The 17353-nt window shown below is 38.6% G+C and overlaps 1 protein-coding gene across 1 annotated transcript; it reads right to left on the minus strand.

Annotated features, from left to right (window-relative positions):
- Nucleotides 1–8595: 8595 nt before the first annotated feature.
- Nucleotides 8596–12314, minus strand: LOC109241605 (dicarboxylate transporter 2.1, chloroplastic). The gene is made up of 4 exons (XM_019408368.1): nt 11158–12314; nt 10027–10340; nt 9145–9593; nt 8596–8888 (listed from the first exon to the last, which is right to left on the minus strand). Exons 1-4 carry the CDS (start codon nt 12040–12042, stop codon nt 8773–8775), a joined length of 1764 nt encoding a protein of 587 aa, XP_019263913.1. The 5' UTR covers nt 12043–12314; the 3' UTR covers nt 8596–8772.
- Nucleotides 12315–17353: the final 5039 nt, after the last annotated feature.

A 17353-nucleotide genomic window follows, 5' to 3' on the forward strand; every position in this document is an offset into this window, starting at 1 on the left:
TAAAATATAATTTTATATTTTTCATTAAGTTCTAACCTAAAAAAAGATAAATATTTAAAATTTAAAATATATCTTTGTAACATCCCAGACTTTAGACGGAGTCCCACATCGGCAAAACACAAGAGGGACGCTGAGTATATAAGTTAACAAACCTTAGACCCTAGTGATGCGTTTTAAACTCGTGAAGGCCTAGGCCCAAAGCGGACAATATCACTAGCGGGCTGTGCTGTTACAGATGGTATTAGAGACACTCTTGTGTTAGCCTTGCCGATGGTGGGTCATAGTTCAACTGAGTTTAGGCAAATCCCGGTTAGGTGGAGCAAATCTCAGTTCTGAGTCTAGGCGAATCCTATGCGGTGGGGCAAACCTTAGTCGCTGTTATAGATGGTATTAGAGACACTCTTGTGTCAGCCTTGCCGATGGTGGGTCATAGTTCAACTGAGTTTAGGCAAATCCCGGTTAGGCGGGGCAAACCTCAGTGCTGAGTCTAAGCGAATCCCATGCGGTGGGGCAAACCTCAGCGAGGACGCTGAGTCCATAAGAGGGGGTGTATGTAACACCCCAGACTTTAGACGGAGTCCCACATCGGCAAAACACAAGAGGGATGTTGGATATATAAGTTAACAAGCCTTAGACCCTAGTGACGCGTTTTAAACCCGTGAAGGCCTAGGCCCAAAACGAACAATATCACTAGCGGGTTGGGCTGTTACAATCTTATTGAATTTTTTTTGCAAAACTTAATAACTTTTTATACTGTTCCAATATATCACAATAAACACTAAAAAGTAAAAGACAAGACTATATTTCATTCATTAAAAGTTAAAACTCAATACGTCTTGACTCTTATGCTATATCCAATACATCATCTTCATCGAACACATTTGAATTCGCTTGTGACAAGGTTGTCTTAAAATCTTCATTTTCATCTACATCTACAATTCATATGCAACATTAATTAGTTCAATACTAAGAATAATTAAATTTTAAAAACTAATAATATTCAAATTCACATAAAAAAATATTACCAGTTTGAGTTTGGGAAAAGTCGTGCAGCTTAATTTCGAGTAGTAACAAGTTTTTGGACATTTTCATGATGGATGCAACTTCTCTACGTTGTCAGAACACACCCACCAATGCTAAATGCTGATTCCGATGCTACAATGATAATAGATAGGGGTGTCAATGGATATTTCAAAACTGACTAAACGGACCGAATCATATCGCACTGAACCGATTTTTAGGTTTCTTTTAATAAAACCGTAGGTTTTTATATAAATCTACAATTATACCAATAATTAGGGTAGTTTTTTATTTTATGAAAATAAACCGAAAAAATACCGAACCGTACCGAATAAATTTACATGTTAAAAATATATTTATATATTAAGTTTAAAAGCAATAAAGCATTAAATTTTTCCTTGGGCCTTGGAATTATGAAAATGATTACAAGCGAACAAGAAATTAAAATCAAAATCCTAATTCCCAAACTTATTATGCTACTCCTAATGAAACTAAATTATCTCCAGCATATTTACTAGCAAGACACAAAGTATTCTAGCGATTATGAGTAGCAAACTACAGTGTATTGAATATGTTTCCTTTCGTGTGATTTAGATTTATATTTTTGAATAATTAATCTTCTATAGAATTTATTCTTGAGTCCCAGTTGATTAATATCTTTCTACTCGTGTGATTTATCTTCTCTTTGTCTTTGCTTAGTTTCTTTTACGTTGTTGTAGAGTAGCTGACCGATCTATACTCTGGCATTTTTCATATTTTCTTAATTCATCACTATTTAAACAATAAAACTGTTTAGAGAGCTTTGCTTTGTCCTATAAAAGTATGTATATTATTGCATTCTACTTTTAAAAGTACTTTTACATGATATTTAAAAAACATCGAAGATTAACCGAATCGTACCGATATCGAAGAGAAAGCGACATCATTGGGACGATTTCGAAAAGTTTAATTTTGGTTATACATAATAGAATAATCGAAAAATTGGTATGGTACAAACTTTATAAAATAACTGGCCGAACTAAATCATTGACACCCCTAATAATAGGAATACTAAGTACATCACGCGCCATCACTGAAAGATCGGGATATTTTCTAGAGTGGTTCTTCCAATACATGACAACGAGAAGTTTTATTTTGTGTCTCATATAACTGACACTAGTTATATGAGGCTCTTTTTTGTCTCACAAATTTGTGGACCCCAATCTTACACTTTTGGGTCCATAAAAATCTGGGTCCACAAAACTGTGAGACAAAAAGGTTACCTCATACATGTCACGACCCATTTTCTGAACAAGCTGGGACCGGCACTCGATCACTAAACATGACCGAGCGAACCATCTCTGTTTATCAAATCTATTATAACTCCAAACTTTATATGCAACAAGGAAATACTCTAACCAAATACTTTTGTTTAATTTAAACATTTAAATAAATCAACTCCAAAACTTTATCCATAGTAACCAATGAAATACTGCTAAGTTATTATTGAAAACATCTGAATCTTAACCCAACGACTATGTCTATAAAGCCTCTACTCATAAACTGACGCACTGCTCAGGACATGAGATTTCCTGGCCAGTTCTCTAAGTAACAAAGAAATAACTAAATAAAGATGACTCTAAGGAATACTCCACGAACAAAAGCGGAGCTCACTAATAGCACTGGAAGAGAAGGAAGTCCTAACTCGTAGCTTGCTCGCCTGCAAATCCGGTTCCTACGTTGTACCGCAGACCAACGTAGGTTCCCAAAAGAGAACATCAGTACCATCCATTGTACTCAGTGAGTTTCAACAACAGGGGGCCAAACTTTAATAACATATACATTATGAGCTAAGGTTCTAAATGCATGTAAAACATAAAGCTTATAAGAATAATTCTAAATAATCGCATAATAGNTTGATGCAAGAATGTGGGACCAAAGGTGCTGAGATTGATAGGCTTCAGGCTCGAGTAGCTGAATTGGAAGAAGAAAGGAATGGGCTGAAGGCAGAACTTGCAAAAGAAAAGGAAAAGAGTGAAGGGATGCTACAAACAATGCTCAACCTACTCCAATCCCAACCCTCCAGTTCTTCTAAGCCTTAGCCATCTTTGTCCTAGTTCCGAACCATTTCAGTTACCCCCAGTGACCCAGATTAGGGATTTTTCTTGTTTTTGCTCATGGTTGGTAGTTTTTGTTCTTTCTTTTTGTGGATTGTACTGTAGAAGCAATGCCTTATAATGACAATTTGCATTTCTCTTGTTTTGTGATGATTCTGCTCTTAATAGTTATTTTTGTCAAGTTGATTTTTGATTATCTAAAGCATGCTTTCACTTGCAGTTGCCCCAGTGGCCATGAGTAATGATTAATATTCTGGGATTCACATATTTATGCAACTTTTTGATGATGCCAAAAGGGGGAAGATATTGTGCTTTAAAAGAAATTGTGTCTATTTTCTAAACAGTGATGTTTATGACCTAATTAAATCTGGCCCTTAACGATAAGTAAAATTTTTTGAGTGATGATATTTTAGCTGAGTTCCACAGGTTCTATAATCAGTAAAAGCACAGAGTTTGTCATCATCAAAAAGGGGGAATTTGTTGGCCCAAGATCAGTTGAAGTTTTGAAGAATGACAAACGAACTCAATGAAGGACCAGGTTCATCTAAGGAGACACGGTTGTTATGGCCCATACACATGAGATGCACGTGAAGAAGATGAGTCCTTGAGATCAAGCAGCAATATCTTGATGAATATCTTCTGAACTGATCGAAAAGATTTTATATAGGATAAGGAGTTGAAGTCTCCTTATGAAAAGAGAATTACATTCGGATCAAGAATATGGATTAGGAGTTAGAGTTGTTCTTGGACTCGAATTGTCAAAGGATCCACAATTCGTGTTCTTATCAAACTCCGATTACTAACTCTATAAATATAACGATTGTTCTCTTTTAACATGTGATTGCACATAAGCTGAAGTTAAACCAAATTGAGAGCAAAAGAGCTAGGCGATTGTTGCAAGCAATTTGTGTGTGATACAAGTGTGCAAATCTGAAGCTACAAGAACTAAGTGTGAAGAACCAATTCCATTGTGTCTTTCTTTATTTCTAGTTCAATTGTAGTAGGTGTTTTAACATTGTACCTTTCCAGCTTTCTTAGAAGCAATTGTATTAGGTGCATTGAGTATTCAAGTTAGAGTTAACTTGAAAGTGTCGCAACAGTTGAGGCTGTGTGCTACACTAGGATTAGAGTTAATCCTTAGGTTTACAAAGAGTTTTGTAAATGCTGTTTTTGGCTCATTGAAAGTTTAGTGGAAGTTTGGGAAAATCCTACTGAGTAGTAGGTCGTGGTTTTTTTCACCTTTTGAGCCAGGTGTTTTCCACGTAAAAATCTCTGTGTTCTTTATTTCTGTATTTTAATTCCGCAAATAGTAGAAGTTAGAACACCTAGAAGAACCAGGTTCTTCTAGTGCGAAAATTAGGTACCACACAAATCACCCCCCTCTTGTGTGGTGTTGACGTCTAAAACATCACTAAACCGCCAACAAACCTGCGAATCTTTGCTCTTTCTTTCTTAACCATGTGAGGAGCATGCTTAGCCAACCTTATGAATTCCATGTAGTACTCTTGCACACTTTTATTCCCTTGCTTGAGCTTTTCGAACTCTGTAGCCTTAGCTTCCCTATCATCTTCTGGGATAAAGTTAGCCATGAAGGCCTCTTCAAATTCTTCCCAAGTAGGCGGACCATCATCTTCATCTCTTTCATTTTCCCACATCTCAAACCAAGCGCCGGCCACATCTCTAAGCTGGTAAGCAGCTAGCTCCACAGCTTCATCATCAAATGCTTTCATCACTCGGAGAGCTTTCTTGACACCCTCCAGCCACAACATCAGATCTTCATCAACTAGAGAACCCTGGAACACTGGAGGATTCAACTTCAAAAATTCATTCACTCTTGAGGACTCAGAATTGTTCTGTCTATTTGATTGAGTTGGAATCTCATCTCTTCTCTCGTTCTGGTTGGCCGTAAAGGCTTTAAACATCTCCATAGCACTGTTGACTGCATTAAACATCTGACCCACCTCTGGGGATATAGTTGTCTGAGCCGGAGCTGCTGGTGGGGGCGGTACTGGATCCTGAGGTACTGGATCATCATGCTCCACCCCTTCTTCATGTTCAACCCGGGGTACTTGAACCCCATTTGTAGATTTACCCTTCCTTTTCTGAGTTGAAGCCTTTTTAGTTCTGCCTTGAGCCACAATAGTAGCAATAGTTTCTTGTGCAGCATCTTGAGTGTCGGTGTCAGAGTTGCGAGTACGAGCCATTTCTGCGAGTTTTGGAGAAACGAATACATTAGATAATTTCTTAGAGGTAGGATCTACTGCACGATCTAAAGTATGACAAAAAATGAGATTTTTCCTAAATGCTTGTACCTCCTGTTTATAAGTATGGCGCGCTTCATACCCATAAACAAGACTCTACTAACACGGCTTCATAGACCCCTAGGACTCCATAAACCTGAGGCTCTGATACCAAGTTTGTCACGACCCATTTTCTGAACAAGCCGGGACCGGCACTCGATCACTAAACATGACCGAGCGAACCATCTTTGCTTATAAAATCTATTATAACTCCAAACTTTATATGCAACAAGGAAATACTCTAACCAAATACTTTTGTTTAATTTAAACATTTAAATAAATCAACTCCAAAACTTTATCCATAGTAACCAATGAAATATTTCTAAGTTATTATCAAAAACATCTGAATCTTAACCCAACGACTGTGTCTATAAAGCCTCTACTGATAAACTGACGCACTGCTCAGGACATGAGATTTCCTGGCCAGTTCTCTAAGTAACAAAGAAATAACTAAATAAAGATGACTCTAAGGAATACTCCACGAACAAAAGCGGAGCTCACCAATAGCACTGGAAGAGAAGGAAGTCCTAACTCGTAGCTTGCTCGCCTGCAAATCCGGTTCCTACGTTGTACCTTCAACAACAGGGGGCGAAACTTTAATAACATATACATTATGAGCAAAGTTCTAAATGCATGTAAAACATAAAGCTTATAAGAATAATTCTAAATAATCGCATAATAGCAGTTTATGAATATTCTAAAAGAAATTCTTTTCTTTTTTCTTTCTTATGAAAAAAATACTTCACTTTATACTTTGGGAGTTCCAACTATCCCGACTTAATTCTGTCTCAGTCACCGTGTGATCGGTACGGGTTCGATCCCAACCTGATCGAATAGGCCCAATCCACGAGGTGCCACTCGCTTCATGGTTCTCAGCGCTCATGTATCATACCTTAGCATGGCTAAGTAATTTCTCAGCAACGAGACCCTCGGCTCGTGTCCTCCCTACTTTGGCACAAGTAGTTTCAGGAAGTCAACGCCTTGGTCAGGACCCTAGGCCTGGACGATGACCCCTTCTCAGAATAAAAAAAACTCCCAAAAACCTTTTCTTTCTAAAACTTCTTCTTGTGACTTTTCAAGTCTAATTCTTTTATACATACTCACACTGATATCCTTAAATATAAGGCATGACATAAGAATGAAATAAACATTCAAAAGTATTTATAAAGGTTCTTGATCCTTCATGAATTTTCAACATGAAAATGGCATATAAGAATAACATAAAAATCTGAAATTTATGCACATATATCCAAATAATCATCTAAACTTTAGCTAGAAAATAATTCTAAGCTAATAGGTGCTTACTATTCCAATTAAGTATATATAACTCTTTTATGCAATTCATCAAACACCTTGTGTGCATGCTTTTGTGAGTTAAACCACTTTAGTAAAGAGTTATATCAACTCACCTCAAAACTTCTCAAGCTAATACGTAGGCCCAGTCCAATTGACACCAGTCAAACAATCGATTCTACAACAACCAGTGCATTTTAATCAATTTTAAAGTACTACACCTAAATATGAAATTTATTGTTGATATAGAGGAAGAAGGGAATTAGCTATTCAATTCTTACCTATTACTACTTTAGGATAATTGAAAATAGAATCTTTAGCCTTAACTACCTGAAGTACAGGAGAAAACTCATATGTGAATTTGTAAGAAACCCTGAGCATGTGTTGCGCGTTGCCTTGCTGTGCATAAGATAAGGTCGCTGATCGTATCGTAACTTCTGTTTCATTGCGGTCTAAGGCAAAGCCTTCACCACGACCCGTATGTGCGTCTTATTACGATGAATCAGAACGTAAGTTTCTGTTTCTTTTAAGGGCCAAATGGAAGATACCGCTAAGGGCCGTGTTTTGTTGCCCACAACATCACATAAGCCACTTCTCTATGGGCATAATTTCAGGCCATTTCCCCTTTTTTATTTTTATTTTTTACTTAACTAATAATTAGTGATACCCACTTTTAATAATTAATAATATATATATATATATATATATATGCAAGATAAAAATAATAAAAATAGCAATAATTTAGTTCAATAATTAGCGTGTCTCGAAACTTTTATAAATTTGAGGAGTGTTACAATACAACTAATGTTAGTTGTATGAGACACAAAATAAAATTTTCCCATGACAACATCCATCTCTTGAAACTTCTCAAAATCAAGCTTTGATTCCTCTAAGTAAAGATCCAATTCTGACTTTCCATCGCTAGAGGCAGTATACTTTTTATATTTTAAATAAATATTTTTATTAGGCCCACGGGACGGCCCAACCTAGTCTCAATCAAGCGTCACGGGCCACGGGCTTACTCGGACTGGGTTTAAAAGCCCCATTTTTTAATGGGCTCCAAAAATTCTAGCCCAACCCTGCTAAATTACGGGTTGGGCTGGGCTGGGGCAATAGGCCAAGCCCATTTTGACGGCTCTAATTACTACTTATCAGTTCTGAAAAAAAAAAAAAAAAAACCTCAAATGTTGTTATACAGCATCTCTTATAGATCAAGCCAAGAACCGGGTCCAACATTTTAGTGCGCACATATCCCCAATGAAGGCAAGGAGCTGGATCTGTTAGCTGATGGAAGAAGTCCAAGTCTTCTTCAGCATTCAAAATCAAATACTAGTAGTAATTCAGATGCAACGGCTATTAGCTTGATCAATTGGTAGGTAGTCATTAGTAGCCTGTATCCAGTTAAATTGCCTGGTCACTTCTGAGTATGATTAGCAGATATATTGTTAGTTTTCCAGGTTAAAAAAGAGCACCACATTTCATTACATGCTTAAATGTTCTGCTTATTACTCGTGGGTTGGAACTTGGAAGAAACCAGTCCAGTATAAACGACAATAACAAGTTTTGCCTCTTTTGATTGTTGTAAGACCATAGATTAAAAAATTTAGAATGATGAAGATTTTGATCCTTTCATTACTTTCGTCCGACATCCTTTTCATCTTCCAATAGTGAAATATAGAAGATTACTATTTCAAGTGTTAGCATCTGTTCTTGGAATACTCTAACCTTGTGCTTATTCACACTCATGCCACTCAAACTGCAAAGGTGAAATGATCCATGGCTGGGTAAATGAAGGACCTAAAACGTAGTACCGTAGCAAGAGATCCACTAGTAACTCATTCACCAGAGAGAGAGAGAGATATTATTTTGATTCTACTTCCTAAATGTTGACTCAACGCAAAAAACAGAACTTTTTTCATCCGCATGTTTTAAGAATGTTACAATGGAGAAATGCTGATTGTACTTCAGCTTGGAGTCAATAATTTCAAGGACGTTGCTAAAATGCCACAACAGAAAGGGCACGTATAACTGGGAAAAAAACTACTTACACCAAAAACTAAGAATCAGTATAGACCCAAGAACTTCCACCAAAATGTCCCGACGACTCCCCATATAGTAGCATTGACGAGTGCCATTATGAATCCCATTTTGAAGACATCCGGGAGATCTACATAACCAGCTGTCATACAAGCAACAAAATAGAGTCAGTCCAAGATCCTAAAACAGCGAAAGAACAATGAATTGTCCCAATTGCAATCTTTATTGCTCATTTTCTTATCAGCGAACAGAAAGTGAATGGATAATTTTCACGTTGTCACCCCAGAAGTAACTAACGATGATTCTCTGAGAAAAGCAATTGTTACAAAAGATATAACCAAGCAGAATTAGTTGAATGCAAAACACCAACTAAAGAACCTAGAAGAGGAGAGACATACCTCCAAAGTAGACAGCAGCCTGACCACTGCTATAATGTGTCAAAGCACCAAATAGATTAGTATTGTAAGCTAAAGCCAGGGCTGCCAATACACCAGGCACCCCAGATGCCAAATGCATAGCAAGGAATGCAGAGTATAATGCTCCAACATGGCCAGTTTGACTTGCAAATAAGTAGTGGATACAGAAGTATGCCGCTTGAAGAACACCAAATGCAGCTGGCCAGCTCAATGATAAAGATTGGAGGGATTTAGCTACACAACTAGACATCCAACCAACAATACCAAGGTTTGTCAACTGCCCAGCCATGCCAACTAGGACAGCAAACCAAGCCAAAGTATCCCATGCTGATTTTTCACTTAAACAGTCATCCCAATCAAGCACTCCCAACAGCAAGAGAATTGATAAGCCAAGCATTGCGGCAACAACACTCGCAATACCAAGAGCGTCACTGGGAACAATATAAAGGTCAGTGTGTTAGAAATTAAATACATTAAGACCACATGAACACAACCCATAAACAAGTCATACGCACTGTAGTCAGTGATGACATATTATAAATGCTTCAGAAGCTTCTGACTATTCTCAGAAGTCTCAGATTAGAGAAAATCCAAAATGGTCCTGTAACAGGAAGGGTTTGAAGAAGAATGGTATTTTGGTGTTGTGTTTGGTAAAAATACAAAAAAGGAAATCATCGGCAAAAACAGAGAGTGCGTAACCACAATTACAGACCCCCTACTGCCTCTCTGCAGCCTCATCCTTTCTGTCTGGGATTGCAACTATTTTCTACCCTTAATAATCAACTTTTACCTAAAATCAAAATCACAAAGAGGTAAAGCACAGCAAGTTATAGGTATCAACATCAATTGAGAAATGATACCTACCCGAAAACCCACAGAGATACTGCAAGAAGCATTGTGCCAATCATCACCCATTCATTTTTGGTCACAGGACCCATGAGATCCAGTTTTTTAGCTGCCATAGCAGGAGCATCTGGTGTATCTTTGGTTTCAGGAGGAAAAAGCTTGTACAAGATGAATGGAGTAGCCAAAAGGGAGATAAATGCAGGTAAACTAGCAGCCTTGAACCAAGACACCCATGGGTTTGAGATTACAACCCCAAGTTCCTCAGCTAGCTTGAGGCAGAGTAGATTTTGAGCTGCAGCAGTTAGGAAAAGAGCACTAGAGTTACCTGCAGACTGTCATGCACCACAAAAAAAGCAATCTGTAAGTGCATGGACATCTAGAGCGGTGGTAAACTAGTACTCTTCAGAAATTTTAATGCTGCATAAAATATAGTATTCGTATGTACCAGACAAAAATATTTAGCCGAGTTGCTAAATCAGCCAAAAAATCAAAGGGAGGGAGAGGAGGGCATAAATGATTATATTCCTCTGCTAAATATGAGATGCATGCACACACAAAAATCAATACTGTCAATACAAATTTCACCGGATATAAAATAAAATAACTGCAAATAAACACAAAGAGTGCAGACGGTAAAGCATTTATTTATAGAGATATAAAGCAATTTAACATCAATTGCTAAATGAGCTCGAAACGATACTTGATATGCCTCAACTCTCAACCAGACTTAATACTGATTTTAAGCACACAGCTACTATTATTAGACTAATAAATAATCAATTTCATATGAATATGCTTATTCAACAAAAGGAAATTGCTCATCTAATCGGGAAGGACTGGAATCACTTCATATGCACTATTCAGAATATGCAGTAATACTAGATCAAATGCATAATGTCTCGGTTGCAAATTCAAGATAAACCAAAGTTCCCTGACAAAGATCTCTCAGGCATAGAGCCGTTGCTATATTAGAATCAGAAATTGCAAATTTCCTCATGGTTAGCCTGTACCAATTCGAGCATCCACAGAGTATTTATTAAAATACACCTAGTTCTGTGACACACACACACACACACACACACACACACACACACACACACACACACACACACACACACATATATATAGCAGGCAAAAAGCAAAGGTCACCTGAAATTGAGATTGGATCAAGTAAGAACCGAGCTTCCTGGAGGAGGGATCACCAGGCTTACTTCCAGCGGATAGTGAGAGAGATTTAATAATAGGCAAAAATACCCCACCAGCCCTAGCAGTAGTACTAGGCATTGCAGGTGCAATCAAAGCCTCACTCAGGGTCAATCCATAGGACAAACCAAGTGTACTCTTCCCCAACCACTTAACAAAATATGTGGCAATCCTATCCCCTAAACCAGTCTTGACAAATCCGCGAGCGAAAAAGAATGAAATCACAATTAACCAAATGACTTCATTAGTGAATGCATTAAATGCAGCAGTAAAAGTTAGAGTCTTGGTGAGAACTGAAGTTGTAAGCCCAAGAAAAGCCCATGCCCCTACTGGCAATGGGCTGAGAACCAAACCAGCAATGGTAGAGAGGAAAATGGAAAGCAATTGCCATGCTTGAGGTGAAACTTCAGGTGGTTTTGGAACAAAGAAACGGACAATAAGCCCAATTGAAACAGAAATGATCAAAGGAATGAGCTTTGCTCCTTGGGGTTTCGGCTTTGCATCTATAGTAACTACCTTATCTGGGTCAGGAGATGAGGAAGCATTAATGGGTTTGTGAGATGGTGAATTTTTGGAAGTGGGTTTTGAAAGGGGATTGAAAATGAAAGGTTTGGGATGAAAAAGATTGAATCTTGGGCCGGACAGATTGAATCCTGGGCCGGATGGAGGTGATCGGAGGGAGGAAAATGGACGGAGAACGGCGGTGGAAATGGAGGAGGGGCGTGATCGGAGATGGTGGTGGTGGTGTAAGGAAAGACGACAGAAGGAAGTGGTGGCGGCAGCGGCGGCGGAGGTGGCTGAAGATGGAGAGTAAAGTGCTAAACTCTCCATTGTTAGAGTGAAGAGAAAAGAGAAAGAGTGTGTGTGTGTGTGTTAAAATGAGGGAATTTTCTGTCAAAATGAAGAGGGGTTTGGCTGATTGAGGGTGGCGGAAACTACAATAACCACATACATAGAGAGTGATCGTTTTGTTCGTTTGAGAAATAATGGGCCACACTTCTCCTACTTTTTCTTTTTCTTTTTCCTCTTTATTCTTTTCTTATTATGACCAAAAGTAAATTACAAGGGACAAATAAGCAAGAATTATTATACAAGAGTGGTATTCAAAGAAAAGAATTCAAGATTAGACCAAATTTTTCTTATTTGGGGAATTCTGGTGCTCAACGGACATTGAGAACTTCCCTATTGGGATACATGGTCGGTATATGTTACAAATTTGATAAAACCACTTTTTAACTTGCTTATTATGTTCGAAGAAGTCATTTCCAGAACGGTGACTTTAATGTCATTTTATATCTTTTTTTTTTCTTTGCACAAATTTCCTTCAAATTAATTAAGTACAAAACGACCAATCACTAAGATTAATAGTCTTATACAAAAATACACTTGTAACGCTCACATCATTTGAGTATTTGTCGCCATCTATAAATCTCTTCTTGTGTGTTTGTCTCTAAATTATGAGCGTGTGAGCTACTCTGTCATCTTCACATTTTCAATGAACTATCGGCTTTGATGCCAATTTGTTGGATTAAACCATTTCAAAAACCGGAATTTTGCAATGGCTATTCAAAATTTAATATATATTTATAAAATATAATTTAATCTATATACATAATATAAATTTCTATATACTAAGTATAATTTTTCGATTAAGGGTGTTCATTGAACACTCTTTACTCTATGTGGCTACGCTACTGGTTGCTATAAAAAATGCACTATTGTTAATGTAGAGATCGTATACTCTTCATCTTTATCACCTCTGTGCAGTTTACATTGTTTTGAACGTCCATATGCTCTCCTCTAGAGCTGTTTTCTCATTCGACAATAGAATGGAAAGAAAACCTCAAATAGCTACATTTTCCAGATGAAACAAAGGAGGAATTATTATTGGTATTGCATGTGATTTCGAATTGAGTATTGGCCTATTGCCCTTTCGTTTACACCAAATACCAAAGAAGATAGTGGCCGCCAACTACTTTGGGCCTTTCAACTTCTTTAAGCCTGGTTACTAATGTTGCAGTACAAATTTCATTAGTTGGGCCTTAGAGTTTCATTAAGTATTTCCCTTTAAATCGACACAAACAACAACAACAAGCCCAGTAATTTCTTACAAGTGGGGTCTGTGGAGGGTAAAATGTACACAGCCTTACCCCTACTCTGGAAGGGCTGAGAGGTTGTTTCAGATAGACCCTCGGCTGGAGAACGGATGAAAAAAAAGCAATGGCAACAAGTAGGAATAACAACAAGATAAAAAAGACCGGAGCCAAGAAAGAAGTTAAACTCTATGTAGTAATAGCAGTCTATGAATAAGAGAATATCATATTAACACTAATGCTAGCGAACGGAGTAACACAAAGAGAAACGCTTGACTACTTACTAACCTTCTACCCTAATCATCGACCTCCGCACCCTCCTATCTAGGGCCATGTCATTAGTTAGCTCCAGTTGCGCCATGTCCCGCCTAATAACCTCTCCTCAAGACTTCTTAGGCACACCTCTACCCCTCCTGATACCCACTGAGGCTAACCTCTCGCACCTTCTAACTAGGGCTTCTATACTTCTCCTCTTAACATGCGCGAACTATCTCAACCTCACCTCCCGCATCTTATCCTCCACAGGGGACACTCCCGCCTTATCCCGAATAATTTCATTCCTAATCTTATCCAACTTGTTATGCCCGCACATCCACCTTAATATCCTCATCTCAGCTACTTTTATCTTCTGGATATGAGGGTTCATGACAGGCCAACACTCTGCTCCATACAGCATAGTCGGTCTAACTACAAATAAATAAATAAATAAATAAATAAGGCTCAGAGGAAAAATAAATACGGATATCGGATGAGCAATACACTCAAACCTACCGATAATAGTCTCTTTTGTTCCGGATTTTTTTTTTGGTTATAGTGAAGTACTATTATAGAGAACATATACTATAATATAATTTGAAAAATTGGTTCCAAAAGAACTTGTTATAGTAAAGTGTTATTATAGAGGATGACCGTTATAGAAAAGTTAGACGGTATCTGATACTACACTTTCCACTGTGGATACGAATATCCTCTACACCAGCCAAGTTGCAGACTACCCCTACTATTGTAGGCCAAGTCCAAGCCTTCTTTGGCACTCATAATTTGGACAGTGAAGGCCCGAAAAACCCAAAAGACTCAAAAAACAATCCTTCGATATCTTCTTCATACCAAAATTCCGCAACAGATATCACCATAGCCCACAATGCGCTTTCCCAGGGCAATCATGATGTTACTTCACTAACCCCAACATCTGATAGCCCAAAAAATAATCCACCGCTAATCCATCCAATTCCCTCTTCACCAACTACTTCTCATATAGTGCATGACCTTTTAGACAGTAATCTCACTCCAGTTCCTTCCACTATATCTATTCATGCCTCTTCATCCTCCGAACTATCCTTACCATGCTCCGGCTCAATCTTGGCTCGAGATGGGGGTACTGGGACATGCTCTAACTTTCCTGATGGAGATCAACAATCAGGAAGTTCTCATCATGATACAAAATCCGATGGACCTCGCATAAATCGTGACGAAAGGGATGAGACTGGGATGCGAAACATATGTCCAGTACCAGTCTTTCATGAAACAACCCTCAATGACCAACCCGTACAATGCCTCGACCTCCCAGACCCTATACCAACAGCTCCCCTATTACCTATACCCAAGCCCATCAATCTTGGCTTCTCCGACCCCAGTGCAAGTTGGGGAGATGCCCTTTTATCCAACCCCAACCTCAGGGACTTACCAAGTCCCCTGGATTCACCCACACACGACCATCTGCACCCCCATGCAGATGCCTCCTCAATCACCAACTAGCCCTTTGGACCTCAATGTTCCACAACCTGCCCTTCTTCCTCCTCCGCCCACACAAGAAGGCATGACCCAGCAGGAAATAGTAGCTTTGGCAGGGGAGTTAAGGAAAACTCACACATAATTGGGGGGGACCTCAATAGGGTGCAAGTCTTGGTCCTAAAGGAGCCGTATCAAAAAAAGGTTTATCTTAACTGACCGCCAAATCTAAAAAAATGCTTGATCAAACTTCGTCCGACAATCAATCCCGACGTGGGGAAATTTGCTCTAGTACTCATTCCTACACTTTACCCACTGCCGCAAGCGACGGTAGAGAATGGTCAGGGGATCCCACAAGGTCCTAAGACACACACAAACCCCCCAAATAATCATAATATGAATTTTGTTATTTGGAATTGTAGAGGTGCACACTCTCCTAACTTTCGAAGAAACTTTCACTCTTTACTCGATTATCATCATCCCAGCCTTGTGGTTCTTCTGGAAACTCATCTCGATAATCATCTTCCTTTACGAGATGATTTTAATTTCACTAACATGTCATGCACACCAGTTGAAGGCAATTCAGGGGGAATTGCGGTCTTGTGGGATGACACTCTACTTCTAGTAGAGGAGGTCGTTGTTACGAACCAAGAAGTTCACTGCATGGTGGAAGTAAAATCTCTTCCCCGCCGTTTTTTTATTTTCAGCTATTTATGCTAGTACCCTCATAGAAAATCGTAGAATTTTATGGCAAAACCTCCAATGCATTTCGGACCATTATCAGGGCTCATGGTTGATGGGTGGTGACTTTAATGAGGTTACCCGGGCATCTAAAAAGTTTGGAGGTCGGCCAATCAAAAATTCTCGCATTAATACTTTCCTTAAATGTCTTAACAATTGTAATTTGGTTGATCTAGGATACAAGTGCAGTAGGTTTACTTGTAAGGCCCCGTGAAATTCTTACTCAACAACCCGAAATCTCATAGTGCCAAGTTAGGAATATATGTTTGAAATCTACAAAGATTCGGACCTTTTGGATTGATCTGTGCATTAAAAAGGTTAGGGAATAATGTTTTTCAGAAAAGCGCATTTCCACGGTCCATTATGCGGTCGCACAATAGCAATGCGGACCGCGTAGTTGCTGCAGAGTGAGGCAGAATGTTGGTTAGTTTTGAGGTCCACTATGCGGCCAATTATGCGATCGCATAATCAATATGCGGGCCGCATAGTCATCGCATAACCTCCTTGGAATTTTGCAAGGGGCAGTTCTGCGGTGCATTATGCGACCGCAGAACAAGCATGTAGACCGCATTCTTGTCGCATACCCGGGCAGAATGTTCAAGTTTTGAGGGCCATTTTGCGGTCCCTTTTGCGGGCCGCATGTCAGTTATGCGGTCGCATATGCGACCGCAGATTTAGTCGGGGCTCCTATTTTCTAACTTTTAAAACCTGACCCCTCTCATTAAAAACACCCCATTAGATCCTTTTATGCTATTTTCTACAGCATTTAGAGTGAGAGAAGGAGTTCTAGAGGGAGAAACAAATTCTCACCAAGTCACTGCAATCCTTGCCCAAACCTTTGAAGATTTTCAAGTAAAAAATTGCTAGGCCTTCATCCAAAGAGGTAAGTACTTGTGCCCTAATCCTTGATTTCGAAATTCCTATTAAAATAGGTGATTAACAAGTGGGTTCATGGGTATATGGATTGATTATCTTGCATGCATGATTGATAATAGGGTATGGGGAGATTGTGAGCTAAAAATATAACGAATGGGGTGTAGGATGATAAAAATCTCTCACAAAAAGGTCCTAAAATCACAATGCACACTTAGTGCTTGGTAATATACTCAAATGAGCTAGAATCTTAATCATCTCTCTAATTTTGGTTCGACTTGTAATTGTCATGAAATAGATCGAAGTTGCTAAGACTTCCGGAATTTTGTAAGAATTTAAGGAAAGCTCTATTAAGGTATGTATGGCTAAAAACCCCTCTTCTTAGAAATTAAGCTCTGTTGGTGTCTATGCAAATGTTGTAAGACTAAAATTTGATTGATGTGTTGATTGTTATTTCACATGGATTGGTGTTGCAACTATATATGCGTGAAAGGTGTGTCTCAATGTGTTCAATATACTATCCTTGGCAATTTAAAATGTGAGAGGGATGTGAATTATGTGTTGAAATGCCTAGACTTCAAGTCACGTTTAAAACTGAGATTGTTATGCCAACTGGGCGAAATCTTATCTATGCTTACAACTTGAATTGCTCTTGTATGTGCCTATTATCCTAAATTGCAAGGTTAACGTTGGAAGTGGAAATGATG

This window comes from Nicotiana attenuata, unplaced genomic scaffold (genome assembly GCF_001879085.1).
Source record: "Nicotiana attenuata strain UT unplaced genomic scaffold, NIATTr2, whole genome shotgun sequence".
Taxonomy (NCBI): Eukaryota; Viridiplantae; Streptophyta; class Magnoliopsida; order Solanales; family Solanaceae; genus Nicotiana; species Nicotiana attenuata.